The 26,564-nt window shown below is 27.1% G+C and overlaps 1 protein-coding gene across 1 annotated transcript in view; it reads right to left on the reverse strand.

Annotated features, from left to right (window-relative positions):
- The window catches only part of LOC129972493 (lachesin-like), a 69,983-nt gene extending 43,772 nt beyond the window's left edge, over nucleotides 1-26,211 (reverse strand). The window contains exons 1-3 of the mRNA XM_056086642.1: nucleotides 26,139-26,211; nucleotides 23,210-23,313; nucleotides 16,395-16,602 (exon numbers count right to left, since the gene is read on the reverse strand). Coding sequence (XP_055942617.1) covers nucleotides 16,395-16,602; nucleotides 23,210-23,313; nucleotides 26,139-26,211 — 385 coding nt within the window. The remainder of the gene's footprint in view (nucleotides 1-16,394; nucleotides 16,603-23,209; nucleotides 23,314-26,138) is intronic.
- Between the last annotated feature and the right edge of the window lie 353 nt (nucleotides 26,212-26,564).

Consider the following 26,564-nt stretch of genomic DNA (forward strand, 5'->3'; position numbering starts at 1 on the left):
GGAAAGTTATCTATCTGCCTGTCAGATTATAATTATAATTGATAACTTTAACATTCAAGGTTTGGTTTGGTTATAATAGCGTCCCGTTTGAAGCAACACTAGGGCTATTTTGGGACCGATCTCGTAATTTTGAATCACGGTCAGATGACGAGGACGACACTTGAGCTAATTATCATTCAAAGAACTAATTAATAGAAATTTTTTGCACAAGTTTAACATCTAAAAATATAGATTCTTATCAAATTTTGAACCAAATAAAGGAAAGGTGCTAGCTCAGGTGTCATCCACGTCATCTGACTGCGGTTCAAAATTATGAGCTCACTTCCCAAAATAGCCCAAGTGTTGCTTTACAACGGGACGTTAATATAACTAAACTAAAATTGGTTTTCAATGGATCCCAAAACGGCTTTCAAAAAATTTCAATCCATATTTGCAAGATATATGCATTTGAAATGTTAGATTCAAGCCGAAGATCTGCAATTCACAACCTATTGTTCGCTAATGTCATGCAATGCATTTACGGTTTCATCTAAGTTTCATAATTGTATGCGGGGGAGAGGAATAATGCCTTAAATTGAGAGTATGCAAGAAAAAGTTTTGAAGACCACTGCTGATGGCTTAAAATTATGTTTGTATTAAAAATGCAACTAAGAAAATATTCAAATTTCCAGTTTGGATAAAGAATTTTATTGTCAATCATTAAAAATTGTATCCTAAACTGAATAATTGCAACCTCGTGAATTGAAATTCAGTTATTTTCAATTGCAACTATCGAAATAATGATTTCAAAATTTTTGTATATGTGTCCGATCTTCGAAAAATTATTTGGTTATGAAGATTATTACTGATTTTATAATCCTTATTTGTCAAGCATATGAAATGCTTACATTTGAAAAATTTCCAAATTAAGTAATAATAAATGAAATAAAATAAACTTATATTAGAACACTCGTTGCATTTTAAGAATATATATTAATTTCTATTAAATATATATTTATACCGTTTTTAAGGATACGTAAATCAAGATGAATAAGAATTATGTGCGAAATAAAATGAATTTTGAATCGATATATGCTTCAGAAAGTCTTCTTCGTTAACTTCATAGTGGCAAGATGTATCATTCAATTTTTAATTTCTCTTTGTTTTATCTTTTGAAAAAAATAACATCAGTTTCCAAATAAATTTCTTTCAAAATGAACACGCATTAAACAATTTTTTTTTTATTGTAATATTTCTCTCTTGAATAAAGGAGTAATTCTTAAAGAAAAACTATTTGAGTATTCTATATAACTTGTAGACAAATTTAAAATTTTCTTGAAGGATGGAAATGAATTTTCCAGAGCAGAAAATCGAAATTTTAGACTTTTACAGTAACTTTGTTTATCTTGTACAATAATCTAGGTTTTGTAAAGAATTAGGTTTGGGAAACTCATGATTAACTCTTTTGCATATGATGATACGTTTGATATTTGCATTAAATTGAAAAATTTGTAAACCGAAAACTGCAATTAAATTAAAAGCATTATCAAGGCACAAAAATAATTAATTTTAATTTTGTGGATTTTGTGTAAAAGCAAGATAAGTTATCCCAAAATTCTATTAGGTTCTTATACTAAATATTTTGACAATAGAAGTCTGAAATATGATGTGTATAACAGTAGTTGATTTGCCATCTATGCACCAACAGTTGGACTAAAATAGATTTTTATATCTTTACTTCACCAATTCAACATAAAAAAATTCCAGATAAATACAATTCTACCGATTTCAATTCAAGCGGTTTTAAATCTAGCACGATATTGCTGCCAGATAAGTAAAATAATTAACTTCAAATCCATTGTCATTTAAAATTATATTATGCTATTGATAACATAAAATAGAATATTCAGTGATAATAAATAAGAAGTAAAATAAATTATTATAAAACATATAAATATATAAAACATATTCAAACAAGAAATTTAAATTATGTGCTATTACAAAAAAAAAGAATTCATTCTACAGAATTCATTTTAGGAATTTAATTTAAGCTTTGACGTTATTTTGATGATTGTTCTAATATTAACGTAATTTAAATAATATAAACATTTATTTTTTTCAATGTATATAAAAGTGTATAAAAATAAGTGAAGTTGCCAAAAAAGTTTCTTCAAATATATCTTGCAAGCAAGAAAAAATCTACTTTAAATCAAATAGTACGATTTCATAGATTGCAGGTTTCCAAAACTATCTCTCTCCCTGCTCTTTTTACTTGAAAAAGAAATCTACTTTCTACAACTCCGCAGAAGAAAATTCCACCAGAAAAAAAAGTTGCGCGGTTTTTTTGAAACTACAATGTCTGTTGCAAAAACGCCAACTTCAGCTCGGACCGCAGGTGCGTTTCCGGTGGCCGAATCCTCCGATAATTCACCACTATAGATGCGCTAGCCGAACTCATTGGAGCGACTCTTCATTGCTGATGCATTGCAACAGAGGATGATCTTTCATTACTCTGGATTCGGACTCATTTCCGTCTGTAAATGAGACTGTCCATCCTTAAATCTACCTCCGAATGAGTTAGTCGGTAAAAAAAAGGCAGCGAAACAAACAATCGTGCGCTGAATCGTTTATCACAAGAAGAGGGAGAAAAAGTTCATTTCTTAAAGTTAAAAGAATTGAAAACTACAAAACAGTTGTTAAAATAATTTTTCAAAGCATTTGATATGACACTTTTAAAGACACATTACATATTTTTTGTTGGTAACCCATTTTGTGGTCCAAACTACGCTGATGAATCGATGATTGAGATGTATAAATCTGTTACTGAAATGAAGTAATCGAAATGTTACTATAATTTAAATAAAGTATATGTAACTTACTCCTAACACAATTTTCTTATTACATTTTAATAATAATAACGCAGAAAACTCCCTAAAAATAAATTTCAGTTTAATTTTTCTCATACAAAATAATCAAACGCAAAATTCGATTTTGCAGCTTTAATTCATATAATATTGTCTTGATGTAAAAAATGAATGCATGGTATTGAAACAAATTATTGCGATGATGAAGAATCGAATCAATTCAGAAGAAAACACCTCTTGTACAAGCAGGAATTTTAAAAAAAAAATCAAAGTTAAGCGTTTATTTGTTTAATCTCAGTTTCAAATCTGTGTTTTCAAAAAAAAAAAAAATGAGAAAAAACATCGTATGTACTCTCAAAAGATTAACTATTTCTCTTACTGTAACAAAGCGATTCTGGGCTGCAATTGCTAATTGAAATTCAGGTTAGAAGAGTCCCATTATTGGAAATTCCAACCCACAGTGCACCTGCATCTTGAATTTTCTATCACCCATTTACAGAATTATTGAGCTACACAAGTCATGGCGCGTGCATTTCATCTACCAATAAAAAATTAGTAGAAGATACTGCATGGGAATGCAAGCTGTATTATGAATTTAAGTAACGTAGTTATAAGAAAGGTTTCAACTCTTACTACTGGTCTGTGAGGGATTGGATGGTACAAAAAATTATCAAATATGTTCAAATAGTCCAGCTCTTGAATTTTGAGAAGCATATAGCATATCTTTGCTGTTACAGGTTTAAAAGTTTCAAACAAATGAACGCCAATACAATGCCTCGTTTCCTATGTACACTTTGCAGTTTTGTTCTAAATGGATGATGCTTCATTTGACTTTTTTCATTAATCTATTTCATTTCAAAGAATGGATATTAATTCCTAATTTTGCTGATATATGATATCGCACTTTAACCAATTTCTTATATTTAAATATCAATTTTATATTAATAGTTGACTCTGACCGTAATTTTGGAGTTTGACTCAGAACTCAAATGACATATATATCTCTATCTTTATACATATATATATATATATAATGAAAACAATATATATAGTGAATAATGCTCATCAAAAAAGGACATTTGCAAATATGATGCCTACATTTTTCACCTAATTCACCATAGTACTAGTATATTAATTAAGAAATATTTGTTCACCCCTAAGGATACCGAAAACAAAAGCAATCATATTCCCCTAAAATAAAAATAAAGAAAAATGTGTACAAAATATAAGAAAAAATATTCAACAAAATTAGATAGATCTGATGCAGATTCGTAAAAGAATTAAGGGTGACAAATTCGAAGAATCTACTTTTTGGTAAATTTGGATGGAAACTGATAGAACTAAGGAAATATCATAAGAAAAGGCAAGAAAATATTTAAAAGAAAATCTTGTTTTACTCAATTAATTTGAATAAAATCAGATACAACTTTTTCTTGAAATCAATATTTTTGAAATCAAAACTTTCGATAAAAACTGTCAATTTCAAAGAATTATGAAACCATATAAGGAGTTGAAAGGGAGTTTATGATTAATTAAAATTCAAAATTCAAAATAAAAAATGCATATATTATATATTTGTAAGTATTATATATTATATATTTGTATGAAAATAATCTATTGTTATGAAGCTTGAATCATTAAATGGTTATTTAAATTAACTTCAATATTCGCTTTACCAATACATTTCGACTACCTAGCTATATCTCATTTTTAACGAAAACGAAAGATAGGAGAGAAGAGTGATGATATTTATTTGATAAATTTTAATTTCAAATAATAGAAAAATATGTTGTTATGCAAAAAATCATTTATATTTTGTAAACACATATCTCTTAATATGTAATCTTTTGAAATGGCTAATAAAATTAAACGTAAAAATTTATTGTATTTTAGGTGTAGATATAAGCATTAAAATGTACGATTATTATACTTGTGTACTTAATACTTACATTTATAACTGACTACATATAAAACTTGTAAATTCTATCATATCATCTGTACCATTTACAGTTAAAAATGAAGTATACAAATCAAACAAAATATTCTTTCTTCAAAGTTGGAATCAACAGAAAAATTATTCATGATAATATGTATAAATTGGATTAAATTAAACCATTTTGGGGTGTAATTATTTTTTATTTTGAAGTGTTATTAAGCCAAAATACCTACAAGTGCGAATTGAAAATTATTCAACAAACAACAGGACTAATTCCACTTTTGATATGCATGAATAAATATTTGCTTTCAACATTCGCGCTATGTGTGTGTTTCCTATTGGAAATAAAAAAATAACCATAACTAATTATAAATATCTTAGATAATGATTTATTTTTTGAGAAAAATGCAAACACAATTTTGGAGGAAAAATAAATTTTATCAAATACTCGTGAGCACTATTTATTCTATTCCATTGCAAAGTTTATTTTTTTATAAAAAAAATGGAATCTTTCTAAAATTGCTATTTATTTGATATACGTTACAGCAATTAAATATGTATAATCAGGGATCAATTAAAGGAAATTTTCAAATTTATTCTTTACATGCATGCATTACTTTGAGATTATTCGTTCTTATTTGTCTATGAATGTTTCAAGTTATGGAGCAAAACATAGAGATGGAACTAACAATTAAACCATATATCATTTGACTAGAACGAATGATACACGATACATACAAAATAGCGAGAAAGAGAAGTTAAAATTTGTAAGAAATCATCATTAGATTGAATCCAAAAAAAATTCCGAATGCACCAGCTCATTACTCCAGGATGCTTATTTTCTGAATCATTAGTGGAGCAATTATGCATCTTACGGACTCTTTTAATTGAGAAATAAACTTATTTGAACAAATTAAGAATAATGGCTGTCGCTACTAATGACAGTGATCGAAAAAAAAACATTGTGGTAGTTCAAAATCAGACACTCTCGTTAATTTTGTTTGAATACGTACATAGAAGAAAAATTCAAATATATATATTTCCGTAAATTAATATGTTATTAAATATATTTGTAATGCTCGTTAAAGTTTTGAACAAAAAGTTAGAGAGACTATAAAGAAAAAAATCGTGATAACTTCTAATTTACTCGAAGGACCACTCAATGGTTTATGATTTATGTAAATATTATCAGATTTTATCTGATTTCTAATGCAAATGATTTTTTTTATTTCCTATAATTTAATCAATATCTATTTTTTCATAATAAAATGTACATTCTAATAACATTTACGGGCAATACATTTCATTGGCGTTAAAAAAGATGCAAAGCGTGATATTAATAAGCTAAAAATTCTACTAGATTTTCCATTGCCTTTAACTCAATTTATTTTAACATTATTATTACAGAAAATGATTTTAGGATTTCAATCTTTTTTAATAATTTTGAGAAATATTTCTAAATTTTTATTATCTTTATAGCATCCACATTTAAACTACTACTATAAAAATACTATTTCATAGAATCCCGTATATACTACATGGATATTAACACGAATGTTGCTTGTGTCTGAATTCATCTATTTTAATGTTAATCTCCACCAATAAAGAAATAAATCAAATAAAAACAAAACAGGTTGATGAGAAAAATGAATACAATTAAATATTCTTAAATAAATGAAAGGAATAAACCGATTATCAACAGTATGCACTTACAAACTTCTCTCGAGTAAAATCTACATTTATTAATATTCGTGCGTTCATTATTCCCTCTTTTCAGTTTGCAATGTATCAATTTATCAACATGAATATTTAATATCTAAAATTAATATTTTTGAAAATTCCACTGTAATTAGATTAAGAACTAATTAAATATTTATTTTATTTTATGGCTTAAAATTCCCTTCAAGCACTTTAATTAGTCAAACAGAGTTTGACTTTTTAATTATTTAATGATAGTAAAATAAAGTATTTCATATAATATAATACTCCAAATTATTTGCACCAAGAATTTTCATTACAGTTTAAGTATATTACCTAATATTTTACGCGAAGGGAAACAAATATTAATTATGAAATCAAGGAAATTGTCTCGGCTTTTACTAGATTATCTTCCAAAAAGGAAATGGAGATTATTTATCACTAAGAAATTTTCTCAAATCATGGTAATATCTTGAATGGGATATTTACGAAATGCGAAGATTTAATTTTCAACTGGAAAAGATAGGAAATTGCTACTTGCTTCATTAATTGTCATTTTGAATGAGAATTACTCAGAAGCTATATTTATTATATTTAATTGTGCGTTTGTGAGGAAAGTGTCGCTATTTCTGGAAATAATGACGAAGCGCTTAGAGATGTAACAATGTAATGAAATTAAGCTATAAAGTAAATCTTATGTAAGATTAAACGCGATATTTAGAATTAAATCGACAATATATTACTATGAAATAGAGAACATTTTACTTTTTGCATTTTACAAATGAATATTAAGTAATCTCTTGCATTCTTTTCTTTGTTCATATATGGATAGTAAAAAACAATATCAATGGCTATTGTGTTGAGGTGGTGAAATGGTGTTACCAAGTATATAGTCTTGGTTACTAACTAACAAAAATTTGTGACGAGTTTAATAATTTGTGGTTGAATTATGCTATTGATTAAAACCAAAATAAAACCTTTATATAAATAAAAAAAGAAACATAAAAAATAGTAATTATATATATATTTATACTAGTACAATATTGTGTTCACCGATAACATTAATAATGGTATTTTTAGCAAATTCCTTGTACTCAACAATGTTTTCTTATGTGATAAAAAAATCTTTTTTTGATATTTATGCTTTTTATAAAATAATTCTATTGTAGGACAAAAAAATTAGATAAATGGTGTTTGCGGACATAGAGAAGGAACGGAATGTTGCACTTTGTATGCTGCAAATTTGCTTTCAACATGCATTGCATTTTGCTCAAGTTGACAAGAAAATGTATGTTCCAACGCATTTAATTTTTTCAATGATAATATAGTTTAGAAAACTTCTAAAACATATCTATATATCAAGAAAAATATCTGCAAAATATATTGGAAGTTTTTCAAACTAATGCATTCATTAGAAATTTTAATTTGAGTATAAATGAAATGCGGTCTCGTAGACAGCACCTCCCCAGTTAAGTCCTAAAATTTCACCTCCCCAGTTAAGGGTTAATAAATTAAACTTTAAGATGAATTATATAAGTAGATTGTACCTAAATACAGATGTTTCAATAAATAATATTAGTTGAACGCAAGTAGGGTCAAATTTAAAAGCACGATTTGATTTCTGAATCAAAGCTAAAATACAAATTTTTATAGGCACAGAAACCAGTCTCAGAGCATTTAAGATGAATAGCCAGCGCTTGCTGAAATCGTTATCTACAATTTAACTAGCGACGGATAAATAAAATACAGGGCAATACGCGGATGATGTTATCAGGACATTTGTCATCTTCCACGATACTATGCTACCAATCTCTCGAACAGGTGTACAATGGAATAGGCACTAACTAGCTGGCTGTTCTCATAAACTTAGGTTAGTTATATCAACTATTGGCTATGGAAAACACAGTATATAAAGATTGTTTTCCAAAAACAGTGACATAAAAAGACCTAAACATCAATCTAAGAAATAAGAAATAAATTATATGTTGCGACATAACTCCGATATATGAAAAGATAATTTAAGGCTTTTCTGATATTTTTCACTTTTAAGGCATTTCTGATATTTTTCATTGCATTTCTTACTTGAGATTTTGATTCTTTACTCAAGAATTGCACCACTTTAGAAATTATTATTTCACCATGTTATGCATACGTCTTAATTCTTGTTCTCCTGGGAATTTTATTTTAAAGATACATAAGTTGCAGCTTCTTTATTAATTTAATCTTGCAGTAAACTTCATTACAAATTTTATTTGGAATGATGACTTATTAAAATGATAAAACTCTTGCTTGTTTTCTGTTAATTCTTCACACTTTTTTTTAACATTTTAAATGCATTGTTCTTGGCATATAATTGTTTGCGAAATTCATCAACTTGATGCTTTAAATGAATTCATCAATCTACAAAATGTTTTTATCGTAAAATACAACCATAATTTTTCGGTATTAAAACTGAAAGAAACTGCTCTGAATTGTACCCCTCAAGCAGAATAAAAATATATGCAAAAAAAAAAAAAAAGAAAGAAAGAAATATAGTATGCATGTAAAAAAGTATTTCGTATAAAGTAAGTATGTTCTGAATACAATATATACCATATGCTTTCAATTTTCTTTAGATATAAAGTTTGTTGAATGTCAAAATGGAAAGATTCTGAACTTAAACATCATATTTTACCATAGTGTGCGTATTAGTTATATAACACATTTTCAAAAGATTATAAAACGCTTTGATAAGGTTTAAAGATTTTATCTCCTGATATTTTTCACATGACCTATATTCTATTCCGATATTAAACATATATCTTATAAGCTCCCAATGGAATTTAATCCGAATTTATAAGGTCTTATACTTCTCAGTATTTTCTGGGCACAAAATTCAATTCAGTAGACAGGCATTTATACATGATGCATTTATGTATTATTAAATTCTTACAAAGAGAGAATGATATTAAGAATGAGTTCGAGAATCTAATAGAAGGAGTGATTATTTGTTGTTATTATTTTAGTTTCGTACTTTTACTCGTGGAAATTATTATCATTAGTAATCTGATTATTGGGTATTATTATTATTGCGAAGGATTATTGGGTATTATTATTTAGTATTGGCCGAAAAGCGATAAATAGTTTAAATGATCCAACTATTAATCGTTTTATAAAATATGCAATGTTATTACTTAATTTTACTGTACTATTATTTAAGATTCTTTACTTTAAAGTATAACAATATTGACATTTTGTTCTTATAATGGTTGTAATCTATTAAAAAAATGCGATTTGATTTACTGCTTTTTGAAATTTCCGAAAAGAAAGAAAATGTGAAAGCCTTTTTAACAATAAGTAAAAGACCTGACTTAAAAAACTAAACATTAACTGATATTCACTTTTATTCAAAACAAATCATAAAGTTTTAAGACTAAGAAATTTTTAAGTATATATTTTTTTAATCCTGCATTCTTTAGCATACAATATCAGAAAAGAATAGAATATAAGAGCTATATATAACATAATTCCAATTTGGAACAAAAGTTTTTTTGCTTATTTATTGCTTTAGCAGTCATCTATAAAATCGAATTTTAAGGAAAGAGTTTTCAATTTCATAAGATATTAAAGTTTGTCTGATGACTAATTGTCCAGATAAAGCTTTTTTTAGCACAGCTATTAGGCATGAAAAAGCATTTCTTTACATCATTAAGTAGTATGTGTTTTGGTATGACAAATATGTTTCAGAATAAAATTATTGACCATTGATAATGATTCTGATTTACCACAGCACATTCTTTATTCTAAATATGCATTCTTTATTCTAAATATGCATTCTTTATTCTAAATATACCCACAGAGAGAATCTTCAAAATATGAAATTATGATATCAAGGTTCATAAATATGCCAATGCACTTCTTCTATCATGTATTTCCATAAGTAAAACCGAAAATATGAATATAGGAATGATCCTGCATGCAAATGCATATATTAGGATTCTCCAGTCAACAAGAGCATTTAATGTTTCTGTCGCTACATAGTTGTTTCGATATGAATTTTTATTTCCTTTGCATACCAGATGCCTCTGATATATTTGAACGAAATTAAAGCTACATGTATTTCTAGATGAATTTAGTGTTCGTCTACATCATACATGAAAGCTAATTAGGCTGGCATTATACACAATAATTAATAACTAGGCTGGCATTTCACACAATTATATGATAAGCCCAGACATTCTAATTTTTCACTTGAACGTCGTCTTTCTGCAGGATACGTTGCTGGAACATTCGGTGATTTTCAACTGTCTGTGCAAGAATATGAATTCAATAAGATGAAGCCTCAGCTTAAGAAGGCCGGAAGATCCTGGATGTTACTTATAGCAAATACAGGTTAGAATGCCATGGATTGGTTTTATTGGCCACTATGAGCATTAGATTTGGGATATATGGATTTCTTTCTATAGAAAGTCATTAAAAGCATTATCTACAAAAGTCATTGTGCCCGATGGAAATCTTATGGTCATTCTGTCAATCGCTACTGGTATACGTGTAACATGCGAGTCCTTTCTAAAACGCATTAACTCTTGCTCTATCTTCCAATGTTAATTTTATATGCACCTTATTATTGCCGCTATGCAAGCCTAGATTATTTTATGCATTTAAATCAAATTTGGCATTCTGGTGCATTAGCACAAATGCGAAGCAAAAGCTTAGTAATATTCCAAAATTTAAAAATACTTTTAAGTGAAATGTTCAGTTATTTTTCGCATTTTTTCACAAATTCACTTCATATAATCTAATCGGATGAATATAAACTTCAAATCATTGTAAAATGCACAATTTATCCTTCTTATAAAAATAACTAAATGATTTCGAGAATCATTTGAAAAAAATTAGATCAAATGAAGTACACTTCCATAAAAATGATTGCACACCGTTTCTCAAATTTCAAAGTAGTTGTATTCCATGGCAATTCTCGCCAGAGAGAATGATATTTCATATAGCAGGGTATGAGCATTAACGCCTCTTTCTGATGCTTTCTATATAAAGTGAAAAATATTCAATTATGGGTACAAGGTCATAAAAGTTTTGCACTAAACTCCATCGAAGAGCAGAACAATTAACTAAAAAATAAAAGTTAATTTTTCTTTTCTGACATATTATACACAGTTAGTGAGCAGACAGTGCAAGAAATGTTTTTTTTTAAATTAATGGTGATCATTATGCAATAATTATATAAAATATAGTTTAAACGATATTTATTGCTTTTTACCCTAACTGGCATTTGCACAATGTAAGCGTTACCTAACTTTTCTGTGTGAAGGTTGTTTCTCGAAAAATTTGGAGATTAGAATCCCAATCATCGATCCTCCCCAAACACATGTCCACACAATTTTTTAATCTATTATCTTACCTATTAGTGCAATTACAATAAAAACATGAATGAAAGCCAATCAAGAGACATAAGAGCAAATAACAAGAGATGTAATTACAATTTTTATTTAACTTACTAAATAGAAAAACAGCAAATGCTTAGTTAAATTCAATAAAACATTTTATATTATTTCATATTTAAATAAACTATTTTTAATTACTTATTAAATAATGAAAATCGATTTTGGACTTGAAGAAAATAAGTCCCACAAATATTCAGAACTGCGCAGTGTATCAGAAAATAACATGCTTTAAATTCATTCAAAATATCACTGCACAACCATTAAAAGATCTCCCTTATATTTTCAAATTTTAAACCTTTTTTTTATTTATGAAAACTATTTAAATCTTAAGATTTAATTGATACATTCAACAGTCCGTCTTCTAAAGTCTATATCTTCATGTTTGCAATTTTTTAAACTCTAATGAAATTTATAAATATCTTCTTGAGCGTAACTAGCATTTTTTTTTTTTGGATAGAGCTTATTAGATTTTGATATTTGGCATTATTTTATTATTCTTTTCAAATCCAAAAATTGTACTTCAAATGTCGATATTCTTATTAAACTTAAAATATAAACTTTTCATTTTTTGAAAATTATATATAGCTGATTCTTAACTTTCTACGTTGTTGTTATTCCTTATTTTCTTTTAAACTATTTGGGACCATTTTTGCTCACTTTATTCTCCCAAATAAGTAAGGAATGCGAGAGGGAATTCTGCTTGAGTTGCGAAAGAAAATCCCCTTTACCAGGTACATCTCTACACACATGCACTATTTGCTCATTCGCTTTCCAGAAACAACTTTAAACGGTCATCCGATTTATTTCGAAATGTTTTCTATCTTGTTTTGGTGCTCTTTGGAAACACAGACGATGTTGATGCATTGCAGTTGTTTCGCCCATATATACGTGGAAATGCGCCGTTTATTGGTATTTGCTCTGCAGATATCGAAGAGCTTGGATTTGTTTCGAGAGAGAGAGTTCTTGTTAGATGTTTGAGGGTAAAGTCTAATCTTAGAAAGCGTATCGAGGGAAAAAAAAACGAGGAAGTGCTTGCAATTAAGTTGAGAGGGAAAGTTAGATGGATTTTATGTGGGGAAAGGAAGACAAATTATACATGTCATGTATTTTAGTTTCTGGAAAGAATATTTGCTGAGATAGTTCTGCAAATTGTTGAAAGTGTCTTTATATTTTCAGCATGAAGCTGTGATAATAAAAGTTAAAAAAAAAGAAGATTTTCAAAGTAGAATGAATTTATTGAGACGATCTGCTGGGAAAATGTTTTATTTTTTTAATAATTTTTGGATATTTTATAAATATGATAAGCAGCAGAATATTAAATATATATATATTCTTGTTGCATATGCACATTTGTAGGCAATGTCAATATAAACCTATATGAAATTAAATATAGTTATTTTTAAAGTACTGCATTAACTTTTATTAATCAGGTAACGCCCTAAAGCCAATACAAAGCAATCATTGCGTGACAAAGCAATTTTTAAAAATTGTTTCATGATGATGCCAAGAAAGTGAAAGGATTTCAATGTACTTGAACAAAAAAGTAAAATACAGAATCATTATTTCTATATTACGATTTAGGTAAATAAAATTTTCCCAACTATGATCAAATAATTCGATTAAGTTAAACACGAATGTATTAAAAATAATAATCTACAATATTGACAGCACAAGGATAAGAAATAGCCGTTTTATTGTAAAAAGTCTTTCAAAGAATTTTGGCTAGCACTGTGATCTGTAAATTTAAAATTAAATTCTTAATAGTGCATGCATTCAAATTATTTATTTCAGGTACTAGATTGCCGGCAATATTTTTATATAGGAATTCTTGTTAACAAATGCATTGCTCTTCATATTTTCGCCAATCGTTTATTTTTAATTCAAGCCGAATTTTAAAATTTTATACTATAGATTAATTACTATAGATTACATACATATATTAATTACAACTATAGATTAATTACATTGTCGGTATCATGCAAATGTGCCCACCAGATAAAATATTGATGTTTGAAACAACAGGCCCTTTTTCCTAATAACATATTATTAACTCTATATTAGTTTAGAAATAGAAACACGTATTACTATTGACATATTTTGCCTTCTTATTAATACTAAAATATATGCCAAACATTTATTTGCGTTAATCTGTGTATGTTTAACTATATAAAGAAAGAAATTGAAAAACACATAAAAAGCAGAATTTTAAAAACAGAAAGACAAATTCTAAGTAATGTATTTAAAGGATATAGGACCTTCAACAGCTAAAGATGTGTTCAGTGATGTGACTGCCAGCTTCGAAACATGTTTGCCACGGTGATGGACAAATTCATCCAACTTCTCGGACAAACTAGTTATCTATCGTCCGTTAATAGCAATGGCTGCTATTGCTACTGCGAGATTTTCTGTATATATCACAGGAGATTCATAGACTTGACAATTTTCGATGTAACGGGGAGTCATGGTAATGCTACAATAATGTAGACCACTGGATGTCAATATGAACACCTTTTATTAATTCAAAGGGTAATGATTATACTATAAATGGCTGCTTTCTGAAAAGTGAGCAACATTAACCCCTTTTTCATTTTATCTCTGACACAATTTTCTCTGATAAAGAATTGGTCTATCTCGACTCACACTTAACATATATTGTTGGGGTACCCGCTACTAGGTTCTTCAAAATATTTCTCATCCCCATCTCTTTAACTTCTTTAAAAAATATTGGTTTACAGAATTTGATCTAATTTTAAAAATATTTATTTTCGATGGGAATATGTTTTTTTTCCAGACTGAACATTTTGAAAGGCCATGACGTATGTTACAATTTTTCAACTAGCTTTTAAAATAATACTTTAAACTATCACCATTATTTTGCGCAGTTTAATCATGGTTCTTCAATCAGTTGATTCTATAAAATGAAATAAAATCTCTTTAATTTCCAATATCGAAATCATTTATGAAACATTGTTTGTTTGTAACTCAGAATTTTTGTGCTCAGTACATCTATTCAGAATGTACATTTTTACAACTTTACTGTATCTTCTCATTAAAAAATTTTTACTACTCTTATTTGCTGAATAATTTCTTCAATGAAAGACAATAAATCTTACTAAATTATTTATTATATATTTTTGACAATTAAGACACTTTAAAGTTTAAAAATAAATTATTGAATTTTAATTGAAGGAGTCACAGGAAAACAAATGAAAACTTTAAATTACATTAGAAAATTGTTGGAAGAGGAAAAGTAAAGTTTTTTTTATTTAATTTAGAAGTCTTGAAATGAATTTCTGAACTTCCTCTAGCCAATTTTGCAATTTCATTTAGTATTTTTCAGGAGCAATTTAATCTATCAGCTTAAGGAATGTTAAATCCAATCGCATTTCATCTCAAATTGCAATAAAAGTTCTTTCTATATCCTCTGGCAAAAACTTTCTTTTTGGTCGCTTTATATTTACCAGTATATTCCATTACCATATTCAGTCTTTTTAGATTGGTATTCACTTGAAATGCTGATGTTAGGTAGATAAGAGCTTACGAATCTTTTCCATCTTCTTTTAAAAATCAAAAACTCTTTTTTAAGTAAATAACTATCCCTTCACACCATAAATATATTCCAGGCTCAAGAGAGTATCAGATAAAATCATGAACTTTCGAGAATTAAAAAAGTGACAATATATTATTATGCCGAAAAATAATAAATAATTTTTTTATCATATTTAATTGGGGTATGTAATAATTTAATTTTGTAAATTTACTTCAAATTATTTACTAAATATTATGGTGAAATGCTCTTTAAAACATATTCTTTTTAATGCTATTTCAAATAATATTACGATAGACGAAACTGTTGCATAATTTATATTTTTGGCTTACTTATTGCATTAAAAATCAAAATCAAGTTTTAAAATCTATGAAATTTTTCTACAGTTGCTAATCATTTTGCCTACAGGAAAACAGTTGCCACTTTTTCACGGCATCTAATGTTATGCCTGTAATTATCTCAATTTCAGTTAGTGTCTGGAACATAGAAGACCCATTCCAATATTTTTTTTTCAGAAGCTGAAAAGTTTCAATTTATGTACTTTTGTCATTAGTCCTTCTTCCTGATGTCCATTTTTTCATGTTTTCATTTGTACAAAAATCAGAAACTGGAGACTCTGCATATCAACATATAACACAACTCTATTTTTGTATATGCTGAAAAATATCTTGCCTTGAAATGAATTATTTTTCAATTCTAATACTTTATCATTTCTTACTCGTCAAATAAATCAAAATGAACAATCACAAAAAAGTAAATAAAAATTTATTTCAAAAAAATAAATATTTTGATAATTAAAGATTTAAATTATAACTTTTCTAAAAAAATGAAATTTTCCTCACATATTAGAGAAATGGTGCACATATATATCGTCCAATGACTGTAATTTCCTTGAATATAATATCACATAAGCTAATAACACAGTAACATACCCAAAACTTCAAGATACGTAATTCTCTTCTTCATAGGCACAGTATTTATCTGACACATATACTGTCCTCTGTCAGACTCTTCCACACTTGCAATAGCAAGATTCCAGTTCTGGCGGTTCTTGTGATCTAAAGTAATGCGATAGTTGCGAGTAATGATGTGGGTGTGGATGCTTAAAATAGTCTGGCTCTCTACTCGAATCCAAGCTACCTGTAAGGAAGAAATATATCTAAAATTTCTATTCAGTAAACATCTGAAAATATCTTTGGAAATGCCTAATTAAATCTATTTTACAATTTTTAAACTATTTTCATGCATTTTTCTGCTGACAAATTGCTTTATTTTCAGAGATGTTTTATTCTTACAATATCTTTATGAGGAAAATTTTATTTATTCTTTAAAAAAAATTATTATCTCTAACATTTATGATAATGATTGTGAATAATTATATGTTTACAGGATTGAATGTGATTGATGAGAATTATTAAGAGAAGTAAATGCAGATTTACTTAATCCCATGTTATTATATTTTGTAAAGCAAAACTGCTTTTTGGAATGCTGATTCCCATGCAAAGTTTCAAAAAATAATAGGTAATATATATTTTATAGTAATTTTCTTTGATTTTTGGCTTATTGAAAGATTTGGCATGAATATCAGAAATTGATTTCTTTTAAATCAGAAATAAATGAAATTTAAGATGATATCTCTATTATTTTCAAAGTTATCATAGTTAGATACGTTATCAAATGAAAGAATCTACTAATTAATAATATTTACCTATATTTAAAATTAATTACAAGGTTTTGTCTATTTTTAGACGAAATAAGAGCATATATTCTAATAATTTTGAGAAGTTGATTTAATTTCTGGCAATGTTTAAAAACTATTATACTAGTTTATTAGTTCCTATTTCTTATAATTTATTAACCTTTAGAGACTTTCAGTAACATTTTTTTTTAATTTAAGAGATAAGGTATTAAATCTTAACAGATTGTTGCATATTCATTTAATAAACATTTAGTGCACTAACATGGCATTGAATGAACATTCAGTTGGCGCTAACTGTTGCATATGCATCAGTTAGGGTTATAATATTTTCTTGTTATAATATTTTCTGTTATAATATACTGTTATAATATTGTTATAATATTGTTCTGTTATAATATTTTCTGTTATAATATTTTCAACTGTTATAATATTTTCTTGTAGATTTCTGCTCTTAAGAGAGTTGGACAGTGACCAGTATCTGGATTAAGTAGAGAATAAGTTTTTATATTATTTGCTTTTAATATGATCATCCTTACGCTCTTTTGGAGTAAGATTTAGAATCAAATTGGAAATTCTTGCTGGTAACAACACGTGGATTCAAAGAATCAATACTTTGGTATTGGTCCTATGGTAATGCAGCTGAAATGTGTTTTTGGTATTATTCTAGATTAAGCACAGTTTTGCGATTTGAAACAACAAATAAAAACGTGTATATAATGTCAATCGCTAAAAAACAATATAAATATATATAAACGATTTTGTCTTTAAAATTATCTTTCTAAATTCTTCTCTCTTGCGTAACATGTGTGTTTTATAAAAAGATCGAAATATTTCTTTAGAAAATATACAAGAAATTTAGTATCAACTTCTGAGATAGCATTTCTAAGCAGAATTAGTATTTTATATGGCTTACTACTAATAATAAGAATGTGTTCACCGAAAAGATTTATTATTGAGATTTAAGTAAATACAATAGTGCATATGAGTTTTAATTATATGTAAGCATTTCTTTAAAAAGTAACCAATATTAAGTCATTTTATTGATATTCATTAATTAGATATTGGAAACAGACTTATATCCCTTAAACGGAGAAAAGGAAATATATAAATTTCTGGGATTTATTTATAATAATAAATATGAGGGTATGCATATATTTAATTAACAGACGCTTTTCAACTTTCCATCGTCATTGAAAGTTTCTTATTCGAGAACAGTACATGAAAAATGGTTTTACTTATTTACTTATATTTTGGAATTTAATAGGCTGTATGAAACGTGAGAAACTACTGAAGAAAAACGTGTTTAGCTTTTTGCTTACATTTTTGAAATTCATTCGCTGTGGATAAAGCGTGGTTGAAATTTCCCTTTGGAATACATATATGCTTTTCTCAAGTATCAATTGTTTCATAAAATTCTTAAAACAAGCTTCAACTATTTTAAATGGTCTAGTGTTCTTAGTAATAAATAGAAACACACTAAAAATGATAATCTCGTTTCCAAATTTCCCAATATATTTATTGAAAAAGTTTTCTTACATAAAATCTATTTCAGTTGGCCTTAAAATAAATGATACGGGATAACAACAAACTTTTCTTGAAATACAATTAAAATAATTATGCATATTGTTGATATTTAAGAATTTTGCATATTCAATGTGACCAATGTGTCAGAAAATGTAAAATCAAATTAGAATACATTAAAAAAAATTTCAATATTTATTTTTGGTGCTAATAGTATTATTACATTTCATGATCTACAATTACTTTTTAAAATCACTAATTAGTATCTTACAAAGTACATGGTTAATATTTTCAGAGCTATTTCTTAGCTATATCATACTTCTGATAGCTTATTTTAAAAGAGAAATAAATAGGTTTTAAAGAATGTTAAGTCTCGCATTTTGATATTATCAAGTAAGAACTGGTAAATAATCTTTAAGTTTGTAAGTTTTCGTTAGAGACAATTTGAAGGAATTTTTCAGCAGTAAATAGAAATGGTAACATTTACTATAAATTAATATGGTACGGAGTGGAAAGTATAGCATGAACCAAGTAAAAAAAAACATTTCGTGAATTTATATAAAGTTAAAAAAATAATGAAAAATCTGAATGTATCATTATTTTAATTTATTTCGAAATATATAAAATTTTTAGAATATTATGTTTGACAACATATCAATTCATAAAAAATATAAATTATCATGATAAAATAAAAAGACTTCCGGACTAATTTTGGAAACGAATTTGAAGAAAATGTATATACACTAAGCTGAAAATTAATTCATATTCACTATATTTTCTTATTTAAAAAAAATAGCAAATAATGCACTGAAAATTTGCAGAGTTTTTTTGTTAGCTGTATTTTTTCCTATATGAATTTTGATATTCATAATACATATACTTTATTTATAATGATTTCGAGAGCATAGAAATGTGTTAAGGAACTTTCTTATTGATCATAATCGTTTAAATATAAATGTAATTTTTTGAATCCTTGTCTAACTGAATTTCCTGGGTACTTCCCCACTTATTAAAGTATAAACTGATCATAACTTATTTTAAAATGCATATTTGTCATTTTTTCCTTTACAAACTGTTGTTAGAATTAATTGAAACCTCGTTATAGAAGCCTCTTTCAGATTAGAAAATGACCCAAATCTAACATTCGAAATTAATTATTAAAAATATGCTATTGTTAGTAATATAAAGTGCTTATTATAGTCTATATTTTATTAATGAAATTATACTTAAAATATATTTAAAATCATCAGAATGCGATTTTTTAAAAATCCTTTTTAGATAAATGCCAAATTTTCATATATTTTTCATAACATAAACAATTTATAAATCAGCCTTTATATACTTGAATGTCAAATGTTATCTTTTTCCCATTACGCCGAAAAAGCACAAAGTAAAAAAAATCTCTATCATAGTATTATCTTCTGAATCAAATATATATTTTGTTTTATATCTGTTTGTATATCGATTGAAGAACGCATCTGTTCTTTATATCTGTATAAAAGCACAGCATCTCATCAATACACTCTTGAGTGACTGCATTATATTTTCTCATAAAACCGCACATAAAACAAAATATATCCAAAATAATTCATCTAGAACCTAATTAAATTTTCCGATACGCCAATTTCTAGCACTCACCAGGAGAGAAATCGCACGCATTTGTCTTGAAAATTTGGAAATCAATAAAGCGAAGATCGTTCATCATCCATGACATTTAATTCCCGTCCGATACCAAAATAAAGCACCCAAACCGCTAAAGCGCAAAAGAAAGAAAGGAAATAAGAAAAACCACGAAATCCGTTTTAGCTGGGCAATCGGGATGTTTTTGTTGGAATCCCTTCTTTCAAAATAGGTCTTCCGAATCAGATACAATATTGTTGAAAGGAAGAAATATTCCGGGAAATAGTTTGAATATTTGGCAGAATCTATATTCCGTATTTATCTGAATAAATAGTTTCCATTTTAAGGCAGATGTTTGTGGATGTTAGTGCAGGAGCAATGCGTTTGAAAACAAAATAGTTTTTTTAAGAATAAATGAAAAAAGAATCATGACCAGACCATGTATAAAATAAAAGAAATGCTAGCGAAATATTGAAGCGTACAAACCCAAATGTAACAGAATGGTCATTCTTCCAAAGAAAACGGTTTTTAAAAGCTCGTCTTCGATTCTGTTTTTGAAATGTGTCTTGATTTTTTACAGAAAAATGCATTTTTAGAAAACATGTTTTGATAAATTGTGGAGATGAATTGTAATAAGCGTGTACTCCATCTATGTATTTAGTTTTCAATTTATTAAAAAATTGAAAATAATTTAAATTTATTTATTTCAATTTCTTTTAATCATTTAAAAAAATTCAAATTGGAATCTTAAGGACAAAGAATTTTAATTTTATATTTTATCAGGGGTCTTCTTTGTGTTTTACCAAATTTTCGATTTAAACATCGTTTGCAAAAAGTTACTTGAAATACCTTATGTATGTTTTATAAAACACACACACACACACTTATATAGAGATAGATTTTCAAATGATACTTAATATAGATGCAAAAGTCATTTCTAAATAAGCAAAAAAAAAAAGTAATATTATCAAGATAAGAGAGTCTTTTTTTCTTGATTAAGCTTAAATATGAAATGAAAAAGAAAGTGAGGAGATTATCCTTTCTGTTAATTGGTGATTTACTTTTAATAGCTTTGACCTATTTATTCAATGCATTGATTGGCATTATGCAATGGCGTTGTAAATCTGTATATAAATCATTTTAATTTAATTGTGCTGTTTAGTTGATTTTGAATTATGTTATTAGATGTCAAAAAATGCTTTTTGTCAGATTTTTGGGAGAAATGATTTTCATAACTCATGGGCATATCTGTAATTTTTCTTTAAAGAGAATTAAAAAAAGCATTCTAGCAATAATTTGTTATATGAAAATTATATCTTTATTTCTTTTAAAAATTATGATGCCTTTTTTTTTTCCTTTATAAAAATGTATGGTTATTTAATATCTTCTTATGTTGCTTTTTTCGCAATCTCATAGATGATTAACAAGACTTAATTAAAAATCTTGAATTTTCTGCTTTCGGGAGGCGGGGGGTGAAGGTGTGCAGACAGCGCTTATAAGTAGTAGCTAAAAAAAGCTCACACATTTCTTGAATGTTATAAATCAGATTTCTTGATATTCTCAAAAAGAATCAAATTGTTCATTATACAGATTATATTGTCTGCACGAATATGTGGAAATATTGAATATTTTCTGAGTTTTGTACTCTTTTAATCTAACTAATTAGTGCTTATATTAATTAATTAGTGCTTATACTAAAACCTTTTTTTTCTTAGTTTATAGGATTGTTTAACATTGTTTATATATTTTGGTTTCATTGTATGTGAAACTAGCTTTAGAATTACGAGTTTCAAAAAATATAACAATAATTTTTATTGAACAATTAGTGTAGTAAATTAGTTATGTTCAGTGAAGGATGGACACTACTTCTCCAGTTATCAATGATCTATGAAATTTTTGTCTACAGATGAGATAATTACAACTAGTATATACTAATTACGAAATTACAAAATTAGTCCGAAAAAATATTTTTTTATAGAAATAAATGACTTGAAATTCGAAATAAATAATTTGCTTCTATAAATCTAAGGATATTTAGATACAATATATATGGATTTTTTTTAAAAAAAATGTCGAACTATTAAAAGAAATCCGGAGAAATTCCATGCCCAATGAAAAGTAATAAATGAACAGAAGTACTTGTTAAAGAATCACATTATTTAATTATTTTAACAATCGAAATTCTCATGTTTTTTCTAGATTGTTTTACTTTGAGTGAAATTAATTTTCTGCAGTATTCCTTAACATTTAAAAATTAAAAAAAATTATACATAATTAATTAAAAAAATATGTAATTTAATTCAATTTTGTTTCAAAAATGCCTTCTTTTAAAGCAATATAAAGACTGTTTCGGAAGAGGTTTCTTAATTGAGAATCTAGATTAAACAACGAAGACAGCTTTTGAGCTGTTAACCCCACTCCGAACTTCAGAAACATCTGAATTTTAAAGTTTGTAATTTAATACTGTTAATTTGTTAAAATGTTCTATTATCAAATTATCGGTAACGAAATCCAGTAACTAATGTGAGTGATTGTAAATTCAATATTTCATTTCAATAATTGGATTTCGATATATTTAACTGCAGTTACAATGATTTTAATTTTGTTCAGGAGATAAAATAAATTTATTATTCCATATTCTGAAGATAATTCATGTTTTATTCATGAGAAAAAATTCATCCGAATTTCTTGTAGCTGTAGATTTTATTCCAGGTTTTAAAGATCTCCGTCGTCCTACTTTAAACAGATAATTGGCTATACATTCACTTATTTGGTAGTTCCAGATTGGGAATCATTTTCAAACGAATATTTAATTAAAAGAAAACATTGTAATATATAAATTTCCATTAGGAAAATAACGATGAAAAATTTTATGATTGGGTAAGAATGATAAGTAGAACCACTTACTCTATAAAATCCCAAATTTTCCACAACACACGTTAAAAGTGCAGTTGAGCCTTCGGTAACCGTCACATTAGTGGGTTCACCGACAAATTCCGGCTCTAAATCAGCTGGAAGAAAACAAATAGATTATTTTAGATTTTTTCCACATAAAATTTTATTATTTTGTAGAAAAAAAACATTAAATATCATAAGGACTATAAAATAATTAGCGTTTCATATTAATAAATTTACTTCTTCAATGTAAGAAATTTAAGGCGTAAGTATATTTAATTAGTCGCTTAAGTACATTTCATTTTACACTTTTTACGTGTTCTTTGAAGTCATGAAAGTTTAATACAGGCAAAGGATGAAAAACAATTTCCAATATATTAAAAGTAGTAATACAATTTTATCGTGGCACAATAAATAAAAAAATGAGTTCATTAGACAACAGATAGTTATTTAATAAGTGCAGTATTAGTAACTCTCCATGGATCGTTCACTGCAACTAATAAATATACAAAGAGCTTGTTGGTATTCTTAATAGGATGAATTATAAACCTGTTTTTACATTTTATTTTAGTATAGTCGCCACTGGCTTCGTTGGGAATACTTTTTTTTCAGTTAAGTGATGTAGACATTACTTCATGATTTTGCCAAACTGCCAGATGTTAAATTTGTGTTATTTAAATTATATACTGTGCGACCTTTCTATTGGCAAATTCAAATGTAAAACTGTAATTCATCTATCTTCTCAGTTTCATAAAACTGAAACTTCACTTTTTATTTGTCTTCTAAACTACATAGATATTAAACATGAGTCTACTTTTTTTACCTTCCGATACTGGAAGACACTGAGGCGAGTAAATATTTCATGAAACAATGAAAACAATTTTCATTTCAGGGCAATAATGATATATATTTTTGGAAATCATGTGAAAAATATTTTTGAATCTTCCAAATTCCGAAAACAGTTGCTCGTCTTTATGTTGGTTCTATTAATAAGATATCGTTTGAAATTGTGAAATGATGTAAAAATTTATTTTAAATATCTTAAAATTTTCTTAATTTATCGCACCTTAAAATAGAGAAACTTCTGACTAATGATTAGGAAATGACTAATTAAAACTCATTTTTTTTAACATCGCTCTGAGGTGCACGTTTCAAACTTCCAAAGTATATATGGGCCAAATTTCATAACTCTAAGTCAAACGGTCTGATCTGCTGAGCGTCAACGCGCATACACGCACATTCATCTTTATTATTAATGGAGAAGGTAAGTTATCAAGTCACTTTTATCATGCAAATTTTGAAATTTCATTTCACGTCATTTTCAAGGCTTATTGTTATACAAAGATAAATGTAAATAATATTATTTTTTCTAATTCCAAGAAAAAAAAAATATGTAATTTTCCTATTTAATTAAAAAATTGAATTAATTGAATTAAAAAACACAAAACCTATACTTTGATCAGTATTTCTGATTTCTTACTTTGAATTAAGAATTATGGAACAGATATATATTTTTGACATGGAATTTTAAAATGTGTGTGCACAATGAAAATGGTATCTGAAATACATGCGAAATAATGTTATCTTAATCGTAAAATCTGTCCGATTTATATTTCATTTAAACAGATTATCATGAGTAAATATATAATAGTTTTTATGCACAAATTTAAATTATTTAATACATTTCATTATTCAACTTACTGAGAATATATTTCGAGTACAAAATGCAAGAATGAAAGCAATTAGCTTTGATAATTAATCATCCAATTAATTTCTACCAAAATTTTATCTTCTTTACAATGCATTTTTGATTATTAATAATATCCATTATCATTTCTATAATTTCTTAGATAAAGTGTCATTGGATTTTCACAATTAATCAAAAATGAGAATTTAATAATTATGTACTTTGTATAACAATACTAATTCTGCACAGTGACTTTACTAAAGAATTGAATTAATTACCATTACAAATATAATTTAAATTTTTCCAACAAAATATTTTTAAATATAGATTGTTTTAAATGCAAACACATTTATATAAGTTCCTACCACATTCTCTTATATTTTTATTAGTTTCTTTTGTTTTAAACAATTCGCCATAATATTAAAAAAAAGTTTGGGAATGTTATGACAAACGTGAATTGTATGGATCCCGCTCATCATTGTCATATGTACCAACTGAAACTTCTTTTCTACTAGTTAAATTAAACATAGTAATATTGGTTTAAAAAAAACGTATTTGTATCAAAATAGAAAACGTTAACATAGATACTGTTTTTGACATTTACTAGGCATGAGTATAAAGAATATGCCATATTCTAAATAAAATTGCTTATAAAACTTTAAAATTATTTTAAAATATTTATTTTTACAATTAAAATACAACCAAGCATCTCATATCATTATTCTGCTAAGATTTGTAATTTAGAATATGAAATGTGTAGCATAAATATCCATTTTTTTTTTTTTTTTTTTTTTTTTGAAATCTCTTCTATCAAATGTTATGAAGGAATTTATTTTAAAAATCAAATCTGAATTCAAAATATTATGAAATGCTAAAAAAAAAAAATATTCATTTTCTTTATTTCATGATAAATAATTGAGGTAATAGGAAATCAAAGATTTTAATTAATGAAAACCTAGAAATAATAAGCGTCTCCATTATTTTTAACAACAGTTTTGCTACGAAATTCGGCGCAAAGGAAATTAAATTTTAAAATTAACATGTTTTTTTTCCTCCAAAATTAGAGCTTGAATTATATTTTTTCATTAAATATTAAAGAACTTCTGATTATTATTTGTGAAAGCGTTTAAATTGATGGCATTATGAAAACTCGGGATTCATCGTATATTTCGGAAAATAAAAATAACTAAGCATGAAGAAAACCTAGAAATATTATAAAATTACGTGAAGGTAAAAAAAAAGGATATTCCTTACCTCTGGGGTGTGCTCGCGTGAAGTGCTGGAGCGTGAGGCAGAGACACAGCAGAACGCCGTGAATTTTCCTCATCATAGCCCCGCTCAGAAATTCTCAATAATATCGCAGAACAACGATTTACCTTAAAAGGGGCTCACCTTTGGCCCCCTCTCAGAAGCAGGGGAGGGGCGCGACATTTACTCGGTCCAATAAACGAACAAGTGAACTCAAAGTTCTGAATTACGTCTACCCCCCTTAGGGGTGTGTATCCAGGAGGAGCTCACTACCTAGCGATTTATATTTATGAGGAAGCGCTGGCAACGTTCGTCGGAAGCAATTTTATATTGCAGCCCCTCGCACGTGCCCCCGTGCTCAATAAAAGTTTTCCCTCTCTCTTCGTGGCCCGATTGCGCCTGCGCGAATACTTAGCATGCTTGATTAAACCG

This window comes from Argiope bruennichi, chromosome 1 (genome assembly GCF_947563725.1).
Source record: "Argiope bruennichi chromosome 1, qqArgBrue1.1, whole genome shotgun sequence".
In the NCBI taxonomy this organism is placed as follows: domain Eukaryota; kingdom Metazoa; phylum Arthropoda; class Arachnida; order Araneae; family Araneidae; genus Argiope; species Argiope bruennichi.